Source organism: Ictalurus punctatus, chromosome 10, assembly GCF_001660625.3.
Source record: "Ictalurus punctatus breed USDA103 chromosome 10, Coco_2.0, whole genome shotgun sequence".
NCBI classification, from domain to species: domain Eukaryota; kingdom Metazoa; phylum Chordata; class Actinopteri; order Siluriformes; family Ictaluridae; genus Ictalurus; species Ictalurus punctatus.
In genome coordinates, this window is record NC_030425.2 from 24189289 (window position 1) to 24213412 (window position 24124).

Here is a 24124-nt window from a genome sequence, read left to right on the forward strand (position 1 = left end):
CACACACCCATTCATACACTACGGACACTTTTAAAACGCCAATCAGCCTACCACGCATGTCTTTGGACTGGGGAAGGAAACTGGAATACCCGGAGGAAACCCCCGCAGCACGGGGAGAACATGCAAACTCCACACACACAGAGCCACGGTGGGACTCGAACCCCTGACCTGTGAGGTGAACGTGCTAACCACTAAGCCACCGTGCGCCCCGAAACTGTTTGTTTCGTTTTGAAAGTCAGTAGTAGGGTGTTTAATTCTCAGGTTTAAAAAAAAAAACTTCTGCCGGTAACTACGAATAAAATACGACACAAAATCGTCTTGTCCTGGGCTTCCTCAATATGATTTGTCTTTTGGATGTAAATCCAACCCAAGAAGAAAGACAGCACACGAATGCTCCGCAGGTCTTTTTATTTCAGTAACCGTAACGAATTTCTATGCACACCATAGTAAAAGCACTAGCAGCTACACTACATCTAAACATTACTCCGTTTCTGCCTGGAATGACTCGAGACACAATTACCAAGCATGAAGAGTTGTACTTTTTAAGGCAAGTCAATGAGCTTTCACACACTTGAGACTATAGGCAAAACAAAACAAAACAAAAAACAGGAAAAGCTGTTTTATATCCTGGGTTTGTAATTTTACACAACATACTGGAGGTCTGGAAAGACTGGAGTGTGCAGTAGTGAGTGTAGCGTATCACTGACCTCTTCACTGTTCATCATCATCAGTTTCAGTTTCAGTCGAGGAAAGTGCAATGAAGATTAGAGACTAGTTTCTTCTCAAATAAGGTCACTTTTAATAAGTGTTCAAGTTGTTTGTTTCTGTCCTTTATCTAAAGGTTAATTGTTTATTATCTGAGCTGTATGAGTACGAGATGCGTTTTATATGAGCTCAACATTTGGAAGCTTTAATAATTAAAATAATGTTCTTTCTTTTCTTCTTCCCTTTCTTTCTTTGTAAACAAAAATGTAAAAAAAAAAAAAAGGTGTAAACAAAATGTTTTCTTATTCTTATATTGTCTTTCCTTCTTTCACTTTCTTTATGTCTCCGACTTGTGATTTTTCAAGTAAATTTTTTTTTCTTTTCTTCTTTCTGTTTTTTTTTTTGAGAGGGTTAGAAATAATGAAAGATTCTCTCCTCTATTCCCTCTTTCATTTGTCTCCCTCATCGTTCCAGACGTTGCCGTTTACATTTTCAAAAGTTAAGGCGTAAAGAGTATAAAAATAATTTCACATTTCCCTCCATTCTTTCTTTCGTTCTTTCTTGCGCTTTCAAATGTTCTCTTATTCCTCTTTCTTTCACTTGATCGATCTTTCAAGCGATTTTTGCGTTCTTTCAGCTCTTCCTTTTCTTTCCTTCTTTGTCCTTTGAGAGTTTTAGAAATAATGAAACATTTTATCTTCCATCTTCTTTCACTTCTGTCTTCCCATTTAGATTTTTTTTAAAAGTTAAGGCTTAGAGGGTATAAAAATAATTTCACGTTCCTTGAGCGCAAACTGGCACTAAAGTACAGCCACCCTACTGTCTTTCTTTTTGAGATCATGTAACGCCTTTTATCTGTCCCCTGTTGTCGTACTAAGACAAAGGGTGATCGAGCCTTTTCTGTGGTCGGTCCCAAACTTTGGAACGTTCTCCCTTTTCCGGCTATTTTAAACCTTCTCTTAAAACCTATTTTTATCCTTTGTGTTATAATGTTGTTTAATGTGATGAATTTGAGTGTTTTGTACAGCACTTTGGATCAACTGCTGTTGTCTTTAAATGTGCTTTATAAATAAATTTGACTTGACCTGACTTTCTTTCTTTCTTTTCACTTAGTTTCGAATTAATTCGTTTTTCTTGCTATTGATCAATGTCCCGAAAGATAGCTAGTCTCTTTAATGGTAATGTGATATAACTGGATGATTTATGATGGAGATATGTGTGATTACAGGTATGTACGATGCGTGTTGTTTCCTTCTTTCAGAGTACAGTAGAAGTGATACAGGCACAGAACACGGTTCAGTTATACGATATGGAGAGGTACAGGTGCAGGTACAGGTAGAGGTACAGTTACAGTTCTCTCTGCACACCATTACTCTTGCAAAAATATACTTTTGAAAACAATAACTCAGCACAGGCACCAGAGTGTAAACACAACACAGAATCACACACACACACACACACATGCAGAATCACAAAAGCCAACAGGACTCAGAAATTCACATCCACTGCTTTTCCTTCACGCTGCTGTTCAGCTTTTCCTTTCACTGAGAATCTCTAATCAATTGTTTGTGAATTATAATCTGAGAAAGGAAGAGTTTCTTTCTTTGACCTTGCCGTGTGACCAACATGGTGGCCCAAAGGCTCTGGGAAATCTGTCTTTGAAGAGATATTGAGTATTTCTTTCTTTCTCATTAAATCTTTTAATTCATGAACATTTCCATCAATCATTTAAAATTCAATCTCCCATTTTCTTTCTCTCCTTCTTTCTCATTATTTCAAGCATCATTTACATTTTTAAACTGTAAGGCAAGAGTTTAAAAAAAAAATAATTTGATCTTTCTTTCTATAATTTTGGTTTGAAACGTTTGACACTTTTATACTGTTGAGCTTCTGAAAGCCTTAAGAATAATTTGACATTTTTCGCACGTCTTTCTTTCTTTCTCATAATTTCACTTAAAAACATTTACACGTCTAAATTGGTAAGCGTTCCAGAACCTTAAAATTAGCTTAGTACAATGTGCTTACGTATTGTTTCTTTCTTTCCATAATTTCAGTTAGAAATTTTTATGACTTTAGATAGTTAAACCTTTGAAAGGCATAAAAATAACTTCACTTTTTTATAACCCTCACTCTTTTTTCTTCCATTCTTTCTTTAAAGATGAATTGAAATAGCTAATCCTCTGAAAGCCTTAAAAAAGAAACAACTTCACTTTTTTCTAATTCTTCCTTTTTTTTCTTATTTTCACTTTGCCCTACAGGCTGTGGGAAACCTGAAGGGACACAGCAGACACTGAAGCTTGCTTTCCTCAGTCACTAATACAACAGAACTACACACGTTCAAAACATCCACAGACATGTAGAGAAGAAGAGCACACATGGTCAGGAAACACTGGAACACTTCAGCACTGTGCTGGGAATGGCACTTCAGTTGGACAGTCGGCAAGAAGGATATTTTCAGACGCGCTACAGTCACACACTCGTACACTTCACTACAGCGTGGGGGTGGGGTGGGGGGGACACGGGAGACTCATCCCGTCACAGTCTCTCCGTCCACCGGGGCTCATCACTGGGGTCTACTGGATGAAGGGCATTCGCTCCTTATTATCACTGTCTCCTTCGTGCTCCTCCTCTTCCTCACCTGCCTCGCTCGTCTCTGTGCTGTCGCTCGCCATCTGCATTAACAGCACATATCCTTTAACACACACTGCCACTCAACAAAGTACCATCCATCCTTCTTTCTTTCTCTCTATAATACAAATGATAAACATTTACACTTGAAAAAACAGTTAAGCTTATGAGAGCCTTAAAAAGAGCTTATTAACAATTCTTTTCCTTCGATTTGCTTAAATAAAAAGCCTTATTCGTATTAAACTCACTTTCTTTCTTTCTATAATCTCAATGATAAACATTTACAGGTTTACATTTAGCTCGTAAAAGCCGTAAAAAAAAAAAGTCGAACATTTTCCCCCTGAATCTTTCTGTCTTTCTTTCGTTTTCATCCCCTTCTCTAGAGGACGAAACATTTTTCTCTTTGAAGAACATTTCATTTTCATTTGAACTTGTAGTGTTCTTACTTTGTTAATATTTTCCCTTACGGTCCCCTCTGAAACTACTGGAACGACGAGACCAATTCATTTGGTTTTTTTTGCTGTAGACTGAGGTCAAAAGATGATTATGAGAAGAGAGTTTAGAATTTCAGCTTTTATTTCCTTGTATTTATACGTAGATTTGCTAAACAAGATAGAACATAGAACATTTTGTATCAATATTGGAAAGTGTAACTGACAGGTGTTTTCTTTAAGACTTAACTGTTCCTATACTTTTGCTCACCTAAAAATTGGGTGGTCTGATACAAAACCTTTTATATTGTTCGACACATTTAGATGTAAATACCAGGAAATAAAAGCTGAAATCCTAAACTCTCGTCTCGTCTCGTCATTTGAGTTTGGATCTCAAACCCAAATGCCTTTGGTGTATAGCACAGACCAAATAAATTGCCGTTCCAGTAGTTTCTGACGGGCCTTAAAAATCAGCTGTAAGGCTTCAGGTATAACAGGTAAGATTATTAAAAACCTTTCATGAACTAATTACTTTCATCTCCTTGCACGCTGATCTCCATCAGCAACAGCACATGTGCATTCAAATTTGGGAATCAAGGTAGTACCTCTGTTACGAGGCATAGGTGCACACCTAATATCCTGATCTCAGGAATGGCAGATGAAATTGTGACAGAAACCGTAGTCCTAGCAAGAGGTTAAAAGTTCTTGCTGTGCTTTCATAAGCCATTATTTGTGCCGACTCTCTCTTCATCGTACTGACAGATCTCCATGGAAACTAAGCCCTGGAATTTCTCAATCACTGTCATCGAGTTGTGTTTCTTTTGGCTTTGCTTTTTCGCTCTTGTCAGCATGGAAAAGGTGTGCTAAATGCTCCCTTGTGCTCTGATTTCAGCAGCTGTACTTCATTTATTGATAGATCTCACTCGCTGTTTCGTAGAAAAGAAAAAAAAACTACCAGAATTGATCATAGTTTAGAAATCACCGACATTTCTCATGTACGCTTATACAAAACCAAACACAGATACAGAGTACAATGTATTTGTGTGTGTGTGTGTGTGTGTGTTACTCACTAAAGGAGTGGGAGACTTTTCCACATCCAGAATCAGCTTTCCGATGTTTCCTCTGTCGTGGATTCTCTGCATGGCCTCCTTCACCTGAGGTAGCGAAGAAGATACACACATTTTACAAATTCATTCCTGTACCTAAAAAGACAGCTCTGACTGTAACCCTTTCATGACCAAATGAGCTAAAAGCAAATCCAGATTCTTTAGATGGTTATTTTATTACTTACAATTGCGTGTCATGTGACATTTGACATTTTTCTAAACATCACCTATATTAAAAACGTAAAACCTGAAATAAAATTCTTGTTTAAAAACCAAAACTGTTAACATTCACATCTGAAATATTCAATATTGATAAGCAAAATGATCGAAAATGTCATTTTTCAATAGAACGTGGAACGATTTTTGACTATTCTTGAAACTGTAAGCACTGTGGCAATATGAGTACTATTACAACAGATCTTAAGTATAACAAAGTCAATACCTCGTATGTGGTTTACAGACTGGAGTGTTCATGTGGTTGTTTTTATATAGGGAGAACAATGTACAAACTGAGGGCGCGAATGGCCGAACATAAACATGCTACAGTGTAAGAACTGGCAACCCGCAATCCACCATGGCTTTACATTACCAGGAGGCTGAACACAGCGGCTGCAACACATGAAAAATATCCGGTATAGACCATATTCTGTAGCAAACTCAATGAAGGCTCTTACAAAGAGAATCTTTTTTTGGATATACATTGAAAGTAATGCAATATCCTGGTGAACTGAACTTCTCCCATTTTCTGCAATGGTCTCTGATTTAGTCATCTGGGAACTCTGCCTAACATCATGTGCAGTTTTTGCAGTATGTATTGAAAACTAAAATATTAAGGCGAGGCTTAGTGGTTAGCACGTTTGCCTCGTACCTCTGGGGTTGGGGGTTTGACTCCCATCTTCTCAAGTTCCCAAGTTTTCATGTTTTCTCCTGTGCTTTGGGGGTTTTCTCTGGGTACTCCGGTATGGAAGTATAATAGTGCCAAATGTCCTCAAGGCAAAATGGCATGTTGAATTACATAAATTGAATAAAAACATATTGCAATGACAGTACTTGAATTTTTCTGCCCAGCAATTTGACACAAATAATAATAATAATAATAAAAACACAGCAATAACAGTGCTTGAATTAGTTTCCTCTGCAATTCATTGGGTTTGCATATTTTGTTTGAAAACAAAATTCCAGCATACAAAATTCAATGCACACATATTCACCTTCCTAAAATACAGTTCCAAAATATTCAGTTGTTAAAATACCATTTTTATTATTCGTCAGGAAGTATTTCAACACATCATTTGTCAACCTCAAAAATTCAGGCTGCAAAAATTCAGGTCTTAAAATCCGGGTCTTAAAATTCAAGTCTTCACATCCGGGTCTCACAGGAAGAGCAATGTGTTGCCGATACTATTGTAACACGCTACTCTGGGGCGGCCCCTAGTGGTGGGATTGTGCTGAAAAGCCACAAGAGAAGATGAACCTAAGTTGGCTCGACTTTGGACGTTCGGTATTCAAAGATATGCGCAAATTAAGGGACCGTCTCTAAAGTTACATATTGGTATACATGTTTCTAACTTCAACAGCATTTGAAGGGAATGACTTGGTCATAAAACCAACTGGAAAGTGTTCATCTAGGTGTCAGCTATCACGCACACAGGCTACACGCTCCCGGCGACCCTGTGTAGGATAAGCGGTACAGAAAATAGACGGATGGATGGAACATGGTCTGCCTTGTGACTACTCACCTGTCCATGCTGATCATGTGATTACTTGTTAACATCTAGAAGAAACAGCCCTAAAGCACCCATTCTGACTTGCCCCGATGAAGGCCTTAATGGCTGAAATGCAGCATGTTTTTTTTTTCTTCAGTAATGGCTGAATAGCCAAGAGATATTAAAGGTTTTTTTAAAAGTCATTACTTTCCTGAGTGCCTTAGATTTCTTAAACAATACTAAACTATTCTTGACTCTTGCATGATGTTGATGCTTTCTGACATTTAAAAAGTCTATCTTCAATTTGAAAAAAAAAAGAAAAAAAGAAGTAGTTTTAAGTGAGCCAACGTGTTCGATAGTCTTCAAGTCTCCCAGTGTATTACACTGCAGTCTGAAAAGATGCGGTCAGCTGCCCTCATGTGTCTCAGAGAGAGCACTGTTTGCCTTCACCCTCCCTGGTTGAGAGCTGTCACGTGATTGGGGAGAGCTGGTGATGAAACGGGAGAAAATTGTGGGGGGAGGCTTAGATGAAATACATTTTCAAATATCTCAAATAACTGGAGACTGGAGACCCTTCGCAACATGAGACTAATAGTATTTTCTCTCCAAAAAACAAGTATGGCAAAATTACTGATGAATATTTACAATAAATGCTCATTTTCATCATCATCAAAATGTGCTTGGATTCAAAGAACTCTAGTGCTGCCTTCAACCAAATATTAAATTACACATACGCATACCCTGTTTGTCATCCATATTTCTGGGGGCAGAAACCAAAGCGCAACAGATGGCAAGTCAAGCAGTGGATATAATAATACTCATTCATATATCAATACCATTTAGGCAAATAAGCAGCATAGTGGGGGGGGGGGGGGGGGGGGGGGGGTGAGAGAGATACTCCCTGGGATAGGCTCCAGGTTCCCCGTGACCCTGTAGGATAAGCGGTATAGAAAATGGATGGATGGATGGATGGATGTTTGGAACTTGCCAGCAATTGGACGCATGAACAAACTGTCCCTCTGTACATTGTCCTGTGAGGACAATGCAGTTAGAGGCAAAAAGACTGTAAAGATTGACCATTTTAGATGTCTACAGGTTAGCTGATACTTGTGCGTGTCAAGTGTCGCAATCACATTACACATCAACATGCGGTTTGGAAGAAGTGCACTGAAGAAGCCCTTCTGGAAGCAACCCACAAAAAGCAGTGTGTACTGAAAAGCTCCGATCCCCATATATTTCATCAGGAATTCATCACTGATTGCATGTGATGGATTTGCATTTGCATGAGTGGCAATAATACTGTAGTGCATTATTTCAACACAATTCAGTTTCCTCCTACCTGTCAGAAATGTGCCGGTAGGTGGACTGGCTAAAATTGCTAAAACTGCCATTTCAAAAAATGAAAGGTTGCAAAGCTTCAACTTTTATGCTAACACTGCAATCAACTAGATCAGGCTAGTCATGTGGTAGATCATTATCTAGCCGAGAGTAGTCTATGCTTCAGTGCATTTTTGCTGGAAATTTGCTGTCTCTATTACTTCCTTTTAGGATTTTTCATTAATATGACACTGAAATCTGCTGGGAAATGGTGAGTCAGAAAAGAAGCTCTTGCTCTTTTGTTTTTTTTCCGAGCGAAACCTTACAGTTATTGATTTTGTTCTCCTATTAAGCCCCATTATAACTGCGCTAGTGATGTCTTCTTGTGCCGCCAACCACTAACTTCTCGCAAGATTAAACACAAATTAGCACCAGGATCTAAAGCGAAGCACCATGTGTTTCCCTATAAACATATTAAACATGTTTCAGGGTGGATTTTCCTTTGAAATGTTTTAGCCCCAGCCTTTGTGTCAATTCTGCAAGTAATGCTTTATTACGTGTGCTATTTTCTCTTATTGCTTGGCATCCTTTTCTATTGTGCACAGGCTATAATCACGACTGTCCTCATCATCCTTATTCTGTGTTTCTTGCAGCAGATGCAGCCTGTAAACAGGACACACAGTGTGTTTCAGCCCTAACAGCAGCTCAGAGTATATTGCCAAACCATGCACGGTTTTTCACCACTTATCCTCCACTGAGTGTCATTCGCCCCATAAACCACGAACCGCAACGCCTCCTGCATCCCCCCACTCAAATCTAGTTTCATCCGAGCGGCACTGCAAAAAAGGCTCGATTGCCTTGGGATGAAGCCACTGCGCCGGGAACGCTAAAATGCGTCCAGATCTTCAGGCTAATAATACACACAAACACAAGACTGACCCTTCATATGGTGTGATAATTTTATCATATGGTTTACCAAATACACACACATACATTATATACATACATATATCTATATCTCTCTCTCATATATATATATATATATATTTGTTGCACCATCTTTAGCTTTGATTATAGCGCACATTCATCATGGCATTGTTTCGACAACCTTGTGCAACTTGACAGCATTTATTTCCATCCAGCTTTGCGTTCAGTTTTGGCCGAGATCTTGTATTGAGCACGGGAGCGTCGAACCACTCCGTAAAGTCTTCTCCAGCACGTCCCACAGACTTTCAATTTAAGGGTTAAGGTCAGGACACTGTGGTGGCTAATTCATGTGTGAAAATGATTCCTCATGCTCCCTGAACCGCTCTTTCACAATTTGAGCCTGATGAATCTTGGCATTGTCATCCTGGAATATGCCTGTGCTGTCAGGGAAGAAAAAAAATCCATTGATGGGATAACCTGCTACATTCAGTACATTCAGGCCCTCAGCTGATTTCATTTTGCTGCTGCATCATGTTTCAGAGTCTAGACCTGACCAACTGAAGCAAGTAGGCACAATGGATGATGGGTGCATCGCTCCATGTGCTTCCCTTCTTACCTTGACGCACCCATCGCTCTATGGAATAGGGTAAATCTGGACTCATCATACCACATGACCTTTTTCCATTGCTCCAGTCTTTATGCTCCCTAGCAAATTGAAGTCGTTTTTATCTGATTAGCTTCACACCGATTAGGCCACACAGCTGTTTAGTCCCAATCCTGTAAGTTCTCATCACACTGTGCATGTAGAAATGCTCTTACGTTCACTATTAAACCTAGCCATGAGTTCTACTGTCGATTTTTTTTTACGATGTGACTTCACCAAGCGTTTTAAAGCTCACCGATCACGATCGTTCAAGATTTCGGACGTTCATATTTCCGTACACATTTCTCTCCTCCAACTCCTTCCAGGTTTCAATAATGTGCCGGACAGTTCTTAACCCAATTCCAGGGATTTCAGCAAGCTCATTAATTGTTTTCTTTGCATGATGCAGGCCAATAGTTTGCCCCTTCTGAAACACAGCAACATCTGTTCCACGGCCAGGGCATGCATCTATAAACAACATATGGTTGTTTAAGAAATGAGAAGCTCCACACTGCATCAGTTAGGCTTAAAAGAATTGCTGCCAGCTGAAAGATATTTAATCACTGCAATAATGATCCAATCATAGGCTCTTAAGTATGTGTTTATTTAAATCCAAACAGCGACTGTTTTTTTTTTGGATAGGCAGTGTATATGGAGATACAATATGGAAATTTAACATAAAACAACATTAACTGTCTATGGGCATAAAATCCAAGCATATTGATTTTCATAATAAAACACTGAGTCATATCTGTTTTCGAAAGAAGAAAAGCTGGCTTGTTGTTCTGGTAAAATCATGACTCATTATTCGCTGGTGAATCACTCTGATGACTCTCTCCAGTGTTTCATGGACAGAAAGCATATTTTTGTGAGCTGCACCCACACTGTATGATAATGTGCCTGGTTTACAGCGTTAACCTGTATTGAGATAGATCATTTGCAGTGCAAAGCTTGCTTTTTACCATTGTGAGCTAGGACTGGCTCCCCGGCTGGACCGTTCTTAAAGTGCACGTTTGACTCGGCATCAGCCGGGAATACGGCTAGTGGACCGTGCCAGCTTCCTCACTCTTACGTGACCTCGATGGTAGCTCAACTTCATTTCTGGCGAGTGAGCAGATCAATTAGTGTACTTAGTTTGGAGAATAACATTAATAATTCAGCCTTCTTAGTAGATTTTTTATTATCTGGTTCCCTGAGTTTTAAGTAAGGAATAAAAGAAATTGATCGACGGGGTGGTGTGATCCCTGACGCAGAGTGACGCAGAGTTCCTCTTACAACCCTGAAGTTGATTCATTTCCTATATGTGCACGTCCATCAATGTTTTATTCCTCTTAAACCACAGCAATTTGCCAAAACTAAATATTTATTTATTTATTTAAAGTTTACCGTTTATGTTTAAAAAAAAAAAAAAAAAAAAAAAGTCTACACACCCCTGTTATAATGACTGGTTTTTGTGGTGTAAAAAAAAAAAAAACAAACAAAAAATGAAGCCAAGATAAATAATGTGAGAACTTTTCCCATCCTCAATGTGAAATTATAACATATAAATTAAGTGGAAAAACAATCAGAAACACTGAATGGAAAAATATGAAAAATAAAAAAAAAATACAATTACCTGGTTGCACACCCTTTTTCAACAGGATGTGGCTGGGTTCAGAATGAACCAATCACATTCAATCTTCAAAAGTAATTATCATACAGCTGCCATCAATGAAATATGAAATTATTCTGATTAACCCCAAATAAAGACCAGCTCTTTCTGTAGGATTCATATCTTCTCCGTTTCATCTGATTGCTGAAGCCTTGGTCCGGAAAGAACTTACAAACCATGTATGGTATCTAACTTGTCAAAAGGTATCGATCAGGAGAGGGGTATAAAAGAATTTCCAAAACATTATATCTACTATAGAACACTCTCCACAAGTGGAGAAACAAGTGGACTGAGGCTTTTAACAAGATGGAGGGAATCATGACTACTATGCTGTGAAAAAGTATTTTCTTCTGTGATTTCGTGTATATCTCATACTAAATAGTTTTAAATCTTCCAACAAAATACAACATAAAACAAAGGCATCCTGAGTAAACACACAATACAGTTTGTATTTATTATTTTTTTACTGAAGCGAAAAAAGTTATTCAACACCTATCATCAATGTTAAAAACTAGTTGCCTCCTTAAAATTTAAATCTGGTTGTGCCACCTTTAGCAGCAATAACTGCAACCAAACGCTTCCGATAACTGGAGATCAGTCTTTCACTTACTTCTAGGACTAGGACTTACTCGTACGCTTTGGATCATTGTCTTGCTGCATAATCCAGTTGCGCTTGAGTTTCATTTTCTCATTTGTAAGTCGCTTTGGATAAAAGCGTCTGCTAAATGAATAAATGTAATGTAATGTAATCTTACAGACTGAAGACCAGACATTCTCCTTTAGGATTTTCTGGTAGACAGCAAAATTCATGTTTCCCTCAATTGTTGTAAGTTGCACAGGCCCTGAAGCAGCAAGCATCCCCACACCATCACACTTCCACCACCATGCTTGAGCGTAGGTATGATGTTCGTTTTGTGGAATTCTGTGCTTGGATTGTGTCAGATGTAACGGGACCCCTGTCTTCCAAACAGTTCCACTTTCGACTCATCAATCCACAGAACATTCTCCCAAAAGTTTTGAGCATCACCAAGGTGTGTTTTGGCAAAATTCAGATGAACCTTAATGGTCTTCTGGGTTAGCAGTGGTTTTCATCTCACCACTCTTCCATGGAAGCCATTTTTGCCCAGTTTCTTTCTGATAGTGGAGTCATGAACGGTGACATTTATTGATTCAAGAGAGACCTGTAGGTCCTTTGATGTTGTCCTTTTCTCTTTTGTGACTTCCTGGATGAGCCAGTGCTGTGCTCTTGGTGGAGTCTTGGAAAATCGGCCATGTCTGGGAAGGTTTACTATCATTCCGAGTTTTTCCATTTGGAGATAATGGCTCTCACTGTGGTTCTTTGGAGTCCCAGAGTCTTTGAAATAAATTTCGTTACCTTTGAAATAACTTTGTTACCTTTGAAATAAACTTTGTCTTTGAAATAAACTTTGTTACAATTCTCAGGCAGCCAGAGAAAATTTTGTGTTTTCTCAGGCTGCCTTTGTTTTATCTTAGATATTCTTTTCATTTCTGATACAATTTAGTAAGAAATATACATAAAAACAAAAGAGACCACAGCACTGTATTCACAAATACCCACTGATTTTAATGTAATACCTTCAGGTGTCTGCTAGTAAGCTGAAGATGAAAAGGAATTTCACCTTTCAGCAGGACGATGACCCGAAGCATACAACCAAATCAACAAAGGAATAGCTTAATCAAAAGACGACGTTTTTGAATGGCTTAGATGTTTTGAGTGACCTGGAGAGGGCTGTGCACACGAGATGCTCTTACAATTTGACGGATCTAGAATGTTTTTGTGAGAAAGAGTGGGAAAATATTGCCAAGTCTAGATGTGCCATGCTGATAGTCTCTTCCCCAACAAGACTGAGTGGTGTAATAAAATCAGAAGGTGCATATACTTATGCAACTATGTTATTTTAACTCCTTTATTTTTCTCTAAAATGTTTTTCCACTTAATTTCTAAACGTTATAACTTCACTTTGAGGGTGGAAAAAGTTCTGACATGATCTATCTTGGTTTCATTTTTTTTTATATCACAAAAACCTGCCATTTTAACAGGGGTGTGTAGACTTTTATATCCACTGAGAAAAACTCCTTCCTGATATTATAGAAAATAAATCAATAAAGGTTCATTAAACACTTTCTGACCAATCAGAATCAAGCATTCAACAGTGCTCTCTATATAAGACTATATAGCGCATTATGATGAAACCTAAAACATAATCAAAAATCCTTTTGTCATGTCAATGATATTTTTTGTTCACCTTTTTTTTTAACTGTTTTTTTTTTTTTTTTTTTTTTTTAAACATACGTGATTATTGAGTCAGGGAACAAAAAATGATTTTATAGCATGCTGTTCATGTGCTGCTATGAGTCACCTTCACCATCCTGTAACACATGGCAAGCACTTTGTATGTATACGTCATATGCCAGCTTATATCCATCAAATCTCATCAACTTTAGGCACGAAATAAGTCTGACTTCAAGGTGACAGACAGGAGACAGACAGAGTGAGAGTATAAACAACCAGAAAAGAGTGAGTGACTATCCAGGATGGAACCTGATGGATGATCTCTAATTTGGAGAAGTGCTGATAGCGGGATAGTGATGAACAGCAAGAGTTGGTGAATTTCTAAGTATCTCTGAGCTAGCGTGCTAACACTATTCGGCTTGTTCTAAACTAAAGAACAAACTACACAGATTCGATCAAATACACGGATAGCAAAGATCAGGTAAACAAACAAAAAGCGTCTTTTGTTGTTAATATAACTATTGACATTCCCAACAGTTTTGTCACGTTTATACTTTTTGTCACTATGCACTTGCTAGCTAGCTCAATCATTAGCATGACTCATTAGCCAGATTATTCTTGGAATCTGTATTTCCCAGTTGCCTAGTAACAGTGTTCTCTCTACTTAATTGGCGAGCGGACCCTGTCTTTTGAATGCCCTGAACATTATAAGAACATTGTGAAGCAGGCCATTGGTTTTGTTATTTTTTCCCCCAGAAGATGCAGGAACGTTATTTTTGTAGGATGAGAGTCGAACCTTCTCAGAACACACTGCTGAATGATTACGTCCTTCCTTGATTTCTTTGTCAAGATAATAAAATAGAATTATTAACATGGATTATCTCTAAATGCATTTAACACACACACACTGACACGTATTCATGGGAATATTTTTCACTTCTGCTTGGACACCTGGAGGCTCTTATGATTTATTACACTTTATACCAAAGTGCTGGTGGATTCTCGAATCAGAAGGTGTTTGTCACGATTTCCCCTCGAGCTAGCGCTGTAGCATGTAGCGTGTTCGGAAACCCGAAGCACGAGCTCTAAGCGAGCGCATGTTGTTTTTTGTTTTCAGTGACACTGACTTTGTTTACTTTTGACACGTGTATTTGTTATGGTTTATGTCCTGTCTCCTCCCCTGTATTGTCATTGGTTGTTTCCCATATGTGTCATCATTAGTCAGCTGTTTTGTGTTTCACCCCTGATTACGTTTGTTATTTAAACCCCTCGTGTATCTTGTACGTGGCAAAGTATTACGTGAATTTTCCGTATACCATGCGGTTGTTTCTTGGTTCATGTGTTATTGTTTCGATCTTGTTCTCGATTCCTGTTTTGCCTAATTTTTGCCCGTTTGCCAATCGCCTGACCCATTGAGTGCTTTTTGACCACGATATTGTCTCATGATTTGGATTTGTCTGCCTGCCTCTCTTTAATAAAAGCTCTTATCTGCACTTGCATCCGTCCTAACCTCCAATACGTGAAAGCATCGAGTAATTTTCTACAACAGCATTTCTGACAGTAGTTTCAGCCGTAACGTAAATGACAGGTTTATATTAATGCGCTCTTTATAATATGTTATCGTTTCTATACTAACAGCTCATTCACAGGGACTTGTAAGGAGGACACGTCAGATAATTTATGGATAAAGACAACGTGTTATTTTACAGACAAAAACGTATAATCGTTAACAAGGTATAGTTCTGTTAGGAGACGTGTACTTCATATTTTAGGAAGGAGTCTCCAGTGTCAGCGCAGTGTAACGGTCAGCAAGTTTTGCAACATGGGAAAGTGTTTCGGATAGAGGACTTTCTGGTTTCTCTGCTTTTTTGTGTCCTGTTAACTTTAAGACAGAGAAAAAAAGAGTGGCTGGTGAGTAAACGACTGTTTATAGCTGCTGTAACGTAAGTCATAACAGGAAATAACTTTTCTCACAGACGTTCCATAACATTAAATATACAGTGCTGTGAAAATGTATTTGCTGCCTTCTTTGATTTCTTCGGTTTTTATGTATATTTCATACTAAATTGTTCCAGAAATGAAAACAATATCTAAGATAAAACAAAGGCAACCTGAGTAAACACAAAATACAGTTTTTAAATGATAATGTTATATATCAAGCAAAAAAAAAACCTCCTCAGATCTATGAAACTGCATTCATAATGGGGTTCAGCTGGACTAGATGCAATCAGGCCTGCTTACTGCAAAACCTGTTCAATCAAATCAACACTTAAATAGAACTTTTTCAACAGCATGAAGTTGGTTAAAAGGTCTTACCCAGTAACACACTATGCCAAAATTGAAAGAAATTCCACAAAAGATGAGGAAGAATGTGATTGAAATACATCAGTCTGGGAAGGGTTACAAAGCTATTTCAGAGGTTCAGAGGTGAGAGCCATTATCTCCAAATGGAAAAACTTGATACGGTAGTGAATCTTCCCAGAAGTGGCCGATCTTCCAAAATTCCTCCAAGAGCACAGTAATGACTCATCTAGCAAGTCACAAAAGAGCCAAGGACAACATCAAAGGACCTACAGACCTCTCTTGCATCAATAAAGGTCACCGTTCATGACTCCACTATCAGAGAGACACTGGGCAAAAATGGCATCCATAGAAGAGTGGCGAGGTGAAAAACACTACTAACCCAGAAGAACATTAAGGCTCATCTGAATTTTGCCAGAACACACCTTGATGATCCTCAAACCTTTTGGAAGAATGTTCTGTGGACTGATGAGTCGAAAGTGGAACTGTTACATAGCATAGGAGCATAGGAGTAAATCCACCTGTGAATGGCTCAAAAAAACAATATCAAATCACTCGTTTTTGAGTGGCCTAGTCAAAGTCCTGACTTGAACCAATCGAGATGCTGTGGCAGGACCTTAAACGGACAGTTCATGCTTGAAAACCCTGCAGTGTGAGCTAATCTAAAGCAGGTCTACAAAGAAGAGTGGGCCAGAATTCCATCACAGCGCTGTGAAAGACTGATCTTCAGTTATCGGAAGTGTTCGGTTGTAGTTATTGCTGTTAAAGGTGGCACAAGCAGATTTTAAGTTTAAGGGGGCAGTTAGTTTTTCACATGGGTGAAAGGTGTAACAGTAAGTCAGCTTCGGATTGGGCCGTATCACGCGACACAGATATGGTTTATTTTCCTATGACATAATCTAAGGATGAATACGGCCTGTTATTAAACAAAGAACGGCATCTAATCTTTGATATGGTGACGTTTTCTGTTAGGAGCCGTTTATTTAACAGTTATGGAGGAAGTCTGCAGTGTCAGTGTCACAGGGCCATGGGGGAGATTGGAGCCTGGACGGGGTCAATCACACAAGGATGTATTATTTATTACTTTTATGTTGTCACAATATGTTTTATTGCACTTAGAGATGTGGATATATATATTGTGTTATGTCTTTGCATGTTTTTTCCCCCCTCTTTTTCCTCTGTGGCTCCATCTACTCTTCTCGGCAGGTAGCTAACTGCCACCAGCTGGCCCTGAGTAACCGTCAGCAAGTTTACCTGCGCCATGTTGTTTTTGTACTACAGTGGCTGTGTTGAAGCCCTTTTTTTTCTTGTGTATTGACGGTTGTGATCTTAAGTTCGTGCCGCTAGTGAGCATTGAACTTAGACTAGTAGTTTATGTTAAATTGTGCTACGGAAGCTGTAGGGAGGTGGATGCCATATTGTTTCTATTTCTCTGTTTTCTCCTGTTTTTGGCCAGCCAGGGAATTAGTGTATATTTCTGTTGTTTTCCTTTCGATAGTTTAGCTACAATTTTCCTACTGGACTAGGTAGCGGGTTTATGTTGGTTGTTTTGGCCGTTCCCCCTCCTGAAGTTACTCACTTCCGTTCTGAGGTACTATTTGGGTCTTTGTTATATTTCGTATAATAAATGAACTAAACTGTAAAGTCGTTGTCTGTATTGCTGGGACAGGGGACAGACCATCACTCACTACACCATTCTTCTTTTACTCCTCTCTGGCAACCTCTCAAGACAGTTGCAGGGGAGGACGATACACTACGGATAATTTGGAAATGCCAATCAGCCTACAGCGCATGTCTTTTGAATGGGGGAGGAAACCCCAGAAGCAAACTCTGCGCACACAGGGCGGGGTGGTGGGATTCGAACCTCCAACCCCAGTTCACGCATTAAGCTTGATTTCCATTGCGCCACTAAGGAACTCTTATCTCGGTATAAATTGGCAGCTTGTACCAAAGAAGCTCAGCATGGTTTAGTGAGGAGTCAGTGTTATTTCATCCTTCTCTAATCTTTCCCCCTGCACACTCAAGCCAGCAGAAACCTGAGCTCCACTGCAATGACCGTAATAAAAGTCTTCAGTATTGACATTTTCACCTAAAGGATACATGATATAGCCTATATATTTTTTAAACCTCAGCACTTTTACATCATTTTATGCAAATGTGCATTAACAAAAATTTGCAAGCACATTGCAGTTAAATGGTCAACCTTTGAATTAAACTCAGCACATTCGGTAACCAAGAAACCGCTTCCAGCCAATCTGTGTTCAAACCTGAGGAACGGAGAGACTGTGCATTAACATGCTTCCTGCTGAGCGGTACCAGCCTGAACCAGGCTTTCCGACAGCTTGCACGATCATTAATATTTTGCAAGACGCATCATCATGAACCATCTTCCGACTCTTCTTGGCTGATTTTCGATGAGCAGAACATTCACTGGGATAACCTTACAGAGCCGGCGGCTACATTCCAAATGAATGGAGAATGCAAATTTACATTCAGAACCACTCTCATTAAAGACAAGATGATAATAGATTTCTTTTAAGAGAGAATGCAATCACATTGAGCGCTTTTATTAAATTAGTCATCAAAATTCTTGCTTCCAGAGTCTGTCCACTCCTCTGGAACTTAGGGAAGCTCAGACCTTTGGCATTTTTAAAGCTTAAGACTTACTTTTTTTTTAAACTTGCATTCGACTGCTGATGTCTACTTTTATTATTATTATTATTATTATTATTATTATTATTATTATTATTATTATTATTAACTTTTATCATTATTTTTTCAGTGCACTGCTTATTTTGTGTACAGCGCTTTGAGAAGCTGCTTTTAAAGGTGCTCTATAAAATAAAGTTTATTATTATTATTATCTGTCCAATTTCTATACCTCTTATCCTACACAGGGTCGCGGGGAGCATGGAGCCTATCCCAGGGAACTCGGGGCACGAGGATGGGGACACCCTAGACAGGGTGCTAAACCATCGCATGGCACAATCATACACATTCACGCACTACAGATAATCTGGAAATGCCAATCAGCCTACAAGGCATGTTTTTGGACTGGGGGAGGAAACCGGAGTACCGAGAGGAAACCCCCAAACTGTCTGACTGACTGAGCGTCACTGTTGAAATGCTAGGAGTCTAGCTAGCTGAACTTCAATCATTACCCTTAGCTAGCATGCAGTAAACAATACCAGGAACATTCTGTGATATACAGTACAATACACGCATCTGCGGTGTTTGTTCGCAAACTAGCGTCAAATATTATCGAAGCTAATAACTTATGTTAATAGAAGGGGTGCGAGGATGTTAAATGTATTTGTAGCTACATATTTTCTTGACCTTTATGTTGTTTTATTTACAGTAGATTATGTGTTCTGCGCATCTAGCTAGCTATCGAACAGTGCCACAGCACCTTTTTTGAAACACAGGGCATTGCCCAAAACTCGAAATTACATCTCAAGGACTTCTAATAAGAACAATATTAGACAATTTAGTCCCTACATACTGTAAATGACTGCCTTGCTGCTCTTGAAAAGCCTTTGAAACTTGTTCGACAAATGCCATGTAGCCGATGATTTTTTTTGTTGTTGTTTAATTTAATGGAATTGAATTAGATTTTTTTTTGTTTAATGTGTTGCATGTTATTTTGGATATAGAGTAAGACTTAATGAAACAATTTCAGCCATAGAACAGGTAAAGAAGACCAACCACAGCTATCATAAATATTGTACTAAAAATATTGAAATTTGTCCGGTTGTTGAAAAAAAAAAAATGCAATGAGCCATTCGGGAGTCGAAAGAGTCGACTCATGGGTGAGCTGAACCAAATGATCTGACTCACTCACTATTTGGGCAGGTGCAGCTTTGGTTTTATCTATCGGAATTTGATTGGCTTATAAAAACTGGATGTTCCAGAGACTCTCAGAACTCATTCTGGTGCATGAAGATAAGAGTTTTGCCCCAGGAGTGAAGCCTTATTTATTCGAGCCTGTTCATGCTGCCGGGAACGGAGGTGGTGATGACTCAGATGCTGAGGTCAAAGTTTCTCCTGCAAGCATCTGCCTGTTTTTTTCCCCAGCCGCACCTCTCACAGTGACGTAGTCAAAAACCAAAGACCATCATGCCCAATCTAAAGAAAGGAACGTGAGCTACGGGTGTAAAAGAAGGCCGATTTTGATTTGAGCTTGTCTTTCGATCGCTTTTGGTTGTTAAATTTGGCTGAAAACAATCATTTTCTCAACAGTTCATACATTTCAAATTCCTAACCAGCTTCAGCTTGCGTCAAGTCCTTTCGTTCTCACAATCAAGCTGGCAACTTATTTCACCTAACCTTACTGCATGGTCATGAAGGATTGCCCTGATCTGCATTTAAATTAAACCTTAAATTAAACATTCTTAGTATAATAGATCCTGAGCAAAATTCCTATTTTGTTAACATTAAATATTCATAAATCAACCATTTGATGGATGAATGACTAAAAAGGCCAAGAATATTTACTATGGAAAGTCCCCAGAACCTGCTAAAGAGTTGGTCAATTTTTCTTCCATGTCAGGCTTGGGATAAGGTGAGCAAAAATAGCCTAAGAATTAATATTTATTGTAAAAACTTACAATGAAGTGCAATGACTTATTGTTCCAGTGTTAGTTCCTTTGCTGCTGGATTTCTTGATGACCATGACCAATGACTACTCTTTTCTTTAAGAAAAACGTTCTAATCTATTGTTTTCTATTCTAATACAATAATTCTTTGCATTCAGAAATGCTTCTTCGTATGGCGTCATTTAGCAACTTTTTGAGTTTTGAGCATGCTTTAGCTACTTTCTCCTGAAAAGAGTTGGAAACACAGCTCCCAAAATACAACCTCTACCTTCTCCAAGCTTAAAATACAACATACAGTCCTCTCTGCCAAGTCATTTGTTTGTGCTATACACCAAAGCCATTTCGGTTTGAGATCAAAAGATGGATATGACACAAGAGATTAGGATTAATTTTATTTCCTGGTATTTACATGTAGATGTGTTGAACAACAGAAAACATAGAACCGTTTCTTCTACCATCACGAGTTTCATCATCCATTAAGATTAGTGAGCCTGTTCCAGAAGCAGCCATGCAAGCCCAAGCCATGACACGACCTCCACCATGTTTCACAGATGAGCTTGTATGGTCTGGATCATGAGCAGATCCTTTCTTTCTCAAACAAATGCAGTCTTCACAGGTGAAACTGAAGGCTAAAACCAAGAGCAGATGTTCAGAGCTATTTATGTTTCAATCTATCAATCTATCAGGACATACCTGGGTAACAAGAAACACCTGTCAGTCAGTCACATGTTCCAGTATTTGTGCTCACCTACAAATTGGGTGGTCTGATACAAAAATTGCTGTGTTCTATGTTGTTTAACACATCTACATATGATACATACAAGGAAATAAAAGCCCAAATCCTTAACTCTCTTCTCATGTTCATCTTTTGATCTCAAACCCAGTGTACTGGAAGAAAAAAAAAAAAAAGAACTGACCTTGCCGTTCCAATAGTTTCGGAAGGGACTATACCCCGTTGACTTAAAACAGTACATGACTTAACGCTGAGAGAAAACTGATTATGTGATTGACGTTTTATCCTCCAATGTTGGAGTATTTATTGGTACTATTTCCTCTCAGATAGTCCATTCGAATTATTTATAAAGCGTTTTAGAAAGAATTCCGAGAGCTCTTTGCCAATAAAAACTATTTCAGAGCCGTACCCATGACCAGAACATGACCTTTCTGGGATTCAAGCCCTGTCCACCAATTCTCTGGTTGCATCACTCATAAGCAAATGAATCAAAAGAGAACCTGAAGATGCAGCAGATGTTACATTTTACACCCGTGTCTTGCCCTTGTATTAGTGCATCATTTCACCTGGATACTGCAGATTTGCTCCTATGAGCTGCTCCGGTTATCATAAAGACTGTCCCAAGACTCTTAGGAGTCCATTTGAGTGTGGTTCCTCTCAAGGTTTTTCCTTTTTTCTTGCATTTCTCAACTGCATTTGGCTTGTTCATTGGAAAATCGAACTCTATATCCGGATTTCTGTACCGCAGCTTTCTGACAATTTCTATTGTTAAATCAAACTGAATTGAGGTTACCGCTCTGGTCGTGCAATAATCCCCCCCCCCCAAAAAAAATCCTTTATTTAAGATTCAGCCTACACAGGTTCAGGAAATAAGCTTGCACAGATAATAAAATCTCTGCAATGTTACATAAGGTCAGATTCCTCTTGTTCAGTTCCACCGGGTGCTCCTTTCACAAACAACCCACCGTTTTATAATCAGAGAAAAATGGCTCGCCAACCTCACCACAGTTACACACTATTCGAAATCTCACTAGTCATTTCACCCTTGACAAGTTTTGTTCCATGGTGAATAACGTATGACATACTGAGTAATTCAATTAGAGGGAAAAGCAATAGAGACCTAATTGAATTGTATGGATCTTAGATGGGACTGATTTTGTTACACGTAATAAGCGGCAGAGTGAGAAAATGTCAGTAAGGGAAAATCAAAAACGAATGCATCGACTGAACTGTAAGCAACAGTTTAGTCGACAAGTCACTAATGCATTTTGTGTATCTGTATCTGTAATAACAGCCCGAGCTGTACAAGCCATGTACCGCTGGTTAATGCATCATGGCATGGGGTTGTGTTGACGATGGCAGCAATTATACGTACATACAAAAGTTCAGTCAGCGGTCACACAGAAACCTGGTGTTAATTACAAGTGTGATGAGGCTGGGGGAAACATCTGAACAAATAATATGTAGTCATTTTGGATCAAGGTATAATTATAGCTGGAAAAAAAGAAGCACTTACAGTACATTAGGATTTCCTGTACTACTAGAAGAAAATACTAATAATACTGTCAGTCAGGGAAGTGCTTGAATTCACCACACCATGTCAAATCTTATATTACGCACCGTTTACTGCTCGATTCTGATTGGTCAGGAGGTGTTTATTCATTTTCTATAACAGCAGCTCTGACAAGACAATAATTCCAGCCTCAAGGAATATCAATTTTATATTAACGAACTCACTTGAATACTTTAGCATTTCTATTGTAAGGGCTCCTTCAGAGAGATTTGTAGAACTGTTTATTTAGCATTTTTTGGAAGGAGTCTCCAGTGTCAGCACTTTGCAACAGTCAGAGGTAAAGCTGTAACGTAATGCTTTCAGACACTGGACACAAGATCACTGTAATACATGAGAGCCCCATTAAGTTATGTGAACTTAGTTCTTTTCTCCAACTGTCCAGACGAGTTTTAGATCTTGAACTCAAGTTTATAAGTTTTCAAGAAAAAACGAAATTTAACGTAACCCATTGTTTTGACTTGGAAAACTTGTCAAACGTAACTTTTTGAGTTGAAACAAAGGTTATCTTCAAGTTGAGTTAGCTAACATTTTTAAAGCAGCAGGTGAACTTGCGCTTCTAAGGTTAACCACCTGAAATGTTTTACACTGATGCGCTTTTTTGTCTTATTAACTTCCAAGGCAGAAAGAAAGAGAGCTTGGTGACAGAACAACTGTTTAGAGCTAGTGTAACATAAGTGATAGCAGGAAGTACCTTGTCTCAAGGACGTACCATAGCATTATATGTAGCTGTAAATGGTTAAAAAGTATAACTGGTCATTCTTTAATAAATACGAAGTGTAAATGTTGGCTAATTGCTGTGGTATAAGCAAATGAAGCACTTGATTGCTGCCTCAAAGTTTGGAGTGTTATTCGTTTTGAGATGCTTTTCTGCTCAGCATGGATGTAAAGAGTGATTATTTGGAGTTAAAGTAGCCTTCCTGGGAGCTCGAACCAAACTGGCTATTCTCCTCTGGCCTCTTTCATCAACGTTTTGTTGTTTTGTTTTCCCCACCATTTTCTGTAAACTTTATATACTGTTGTGTGTGAAAATGCCAGGAGATCAGCAGTTTCTGAAATACTCAAGCCAGCCCATCTGGCACCAACAATAAAGCCACGATCAAAGTGGCTTATCTTAACATTTGATATGAACATTAATTGAAGCTCTTGACCTGAATCTGCATGACTTTTCGGACCGCACCGGTGCCACACGATCGGCTGATTGGCTAATCGCATGAATGTGCGGCGGTAATAACATGGTTGAGTGCATATCACATTATATCGACAATACTCGTGAGAATTTGACAGGAATATGTATGAACGTTATTCAAATTTCTTAGCGTAATCACAGACCGAACCACAATCTGGTGTGATTTCACACCCGAAATCACATCAATCATACTGACAATATTCTTGAGAATTTCCTGTGAACACAAGTAAGAATGACTTTAACTGTGCCTCATGCTAATCATTAAGACTAAGATTCATGCAGATGAATCGACTGACGAACGAAAACGGCACTTCGCTTCGATTTCAGACACATGTTCGCAGATCTCAATCGCTCAGGGTTCATTGAAA

The 24124-nt window shown here is 38.8% G+C and overlaps 1 protein-coding gene across 1 annotated transcript in view; it reads right to left on the reverse strand.

The window, feature by feature from the left end:
- Positions 1-391: 391 nt before the first annotated feature.
- The window catches only part of vat1l (vesicle amine transport 1-like), a 35049-nt gene continuing 11316 nt past the window's right edge, over positions 392-24124 (reverse strand). The window contains exons 8-9 of the mRNA XM_017477339.3: positions 4835-4918; positions 392-3377 (exon numbers count right to left, since the gene is read on the reverse strand). Coding sequence (XP_017332828.1) covers positions 3279-3377; positions 4835-4918 — 183 coding nt within the window. The 3' untranslated portion in view covers positions 392-3278. The remainder of the gene's footprint in view (positions 3378-4834; positions 4919-24124) is intronic.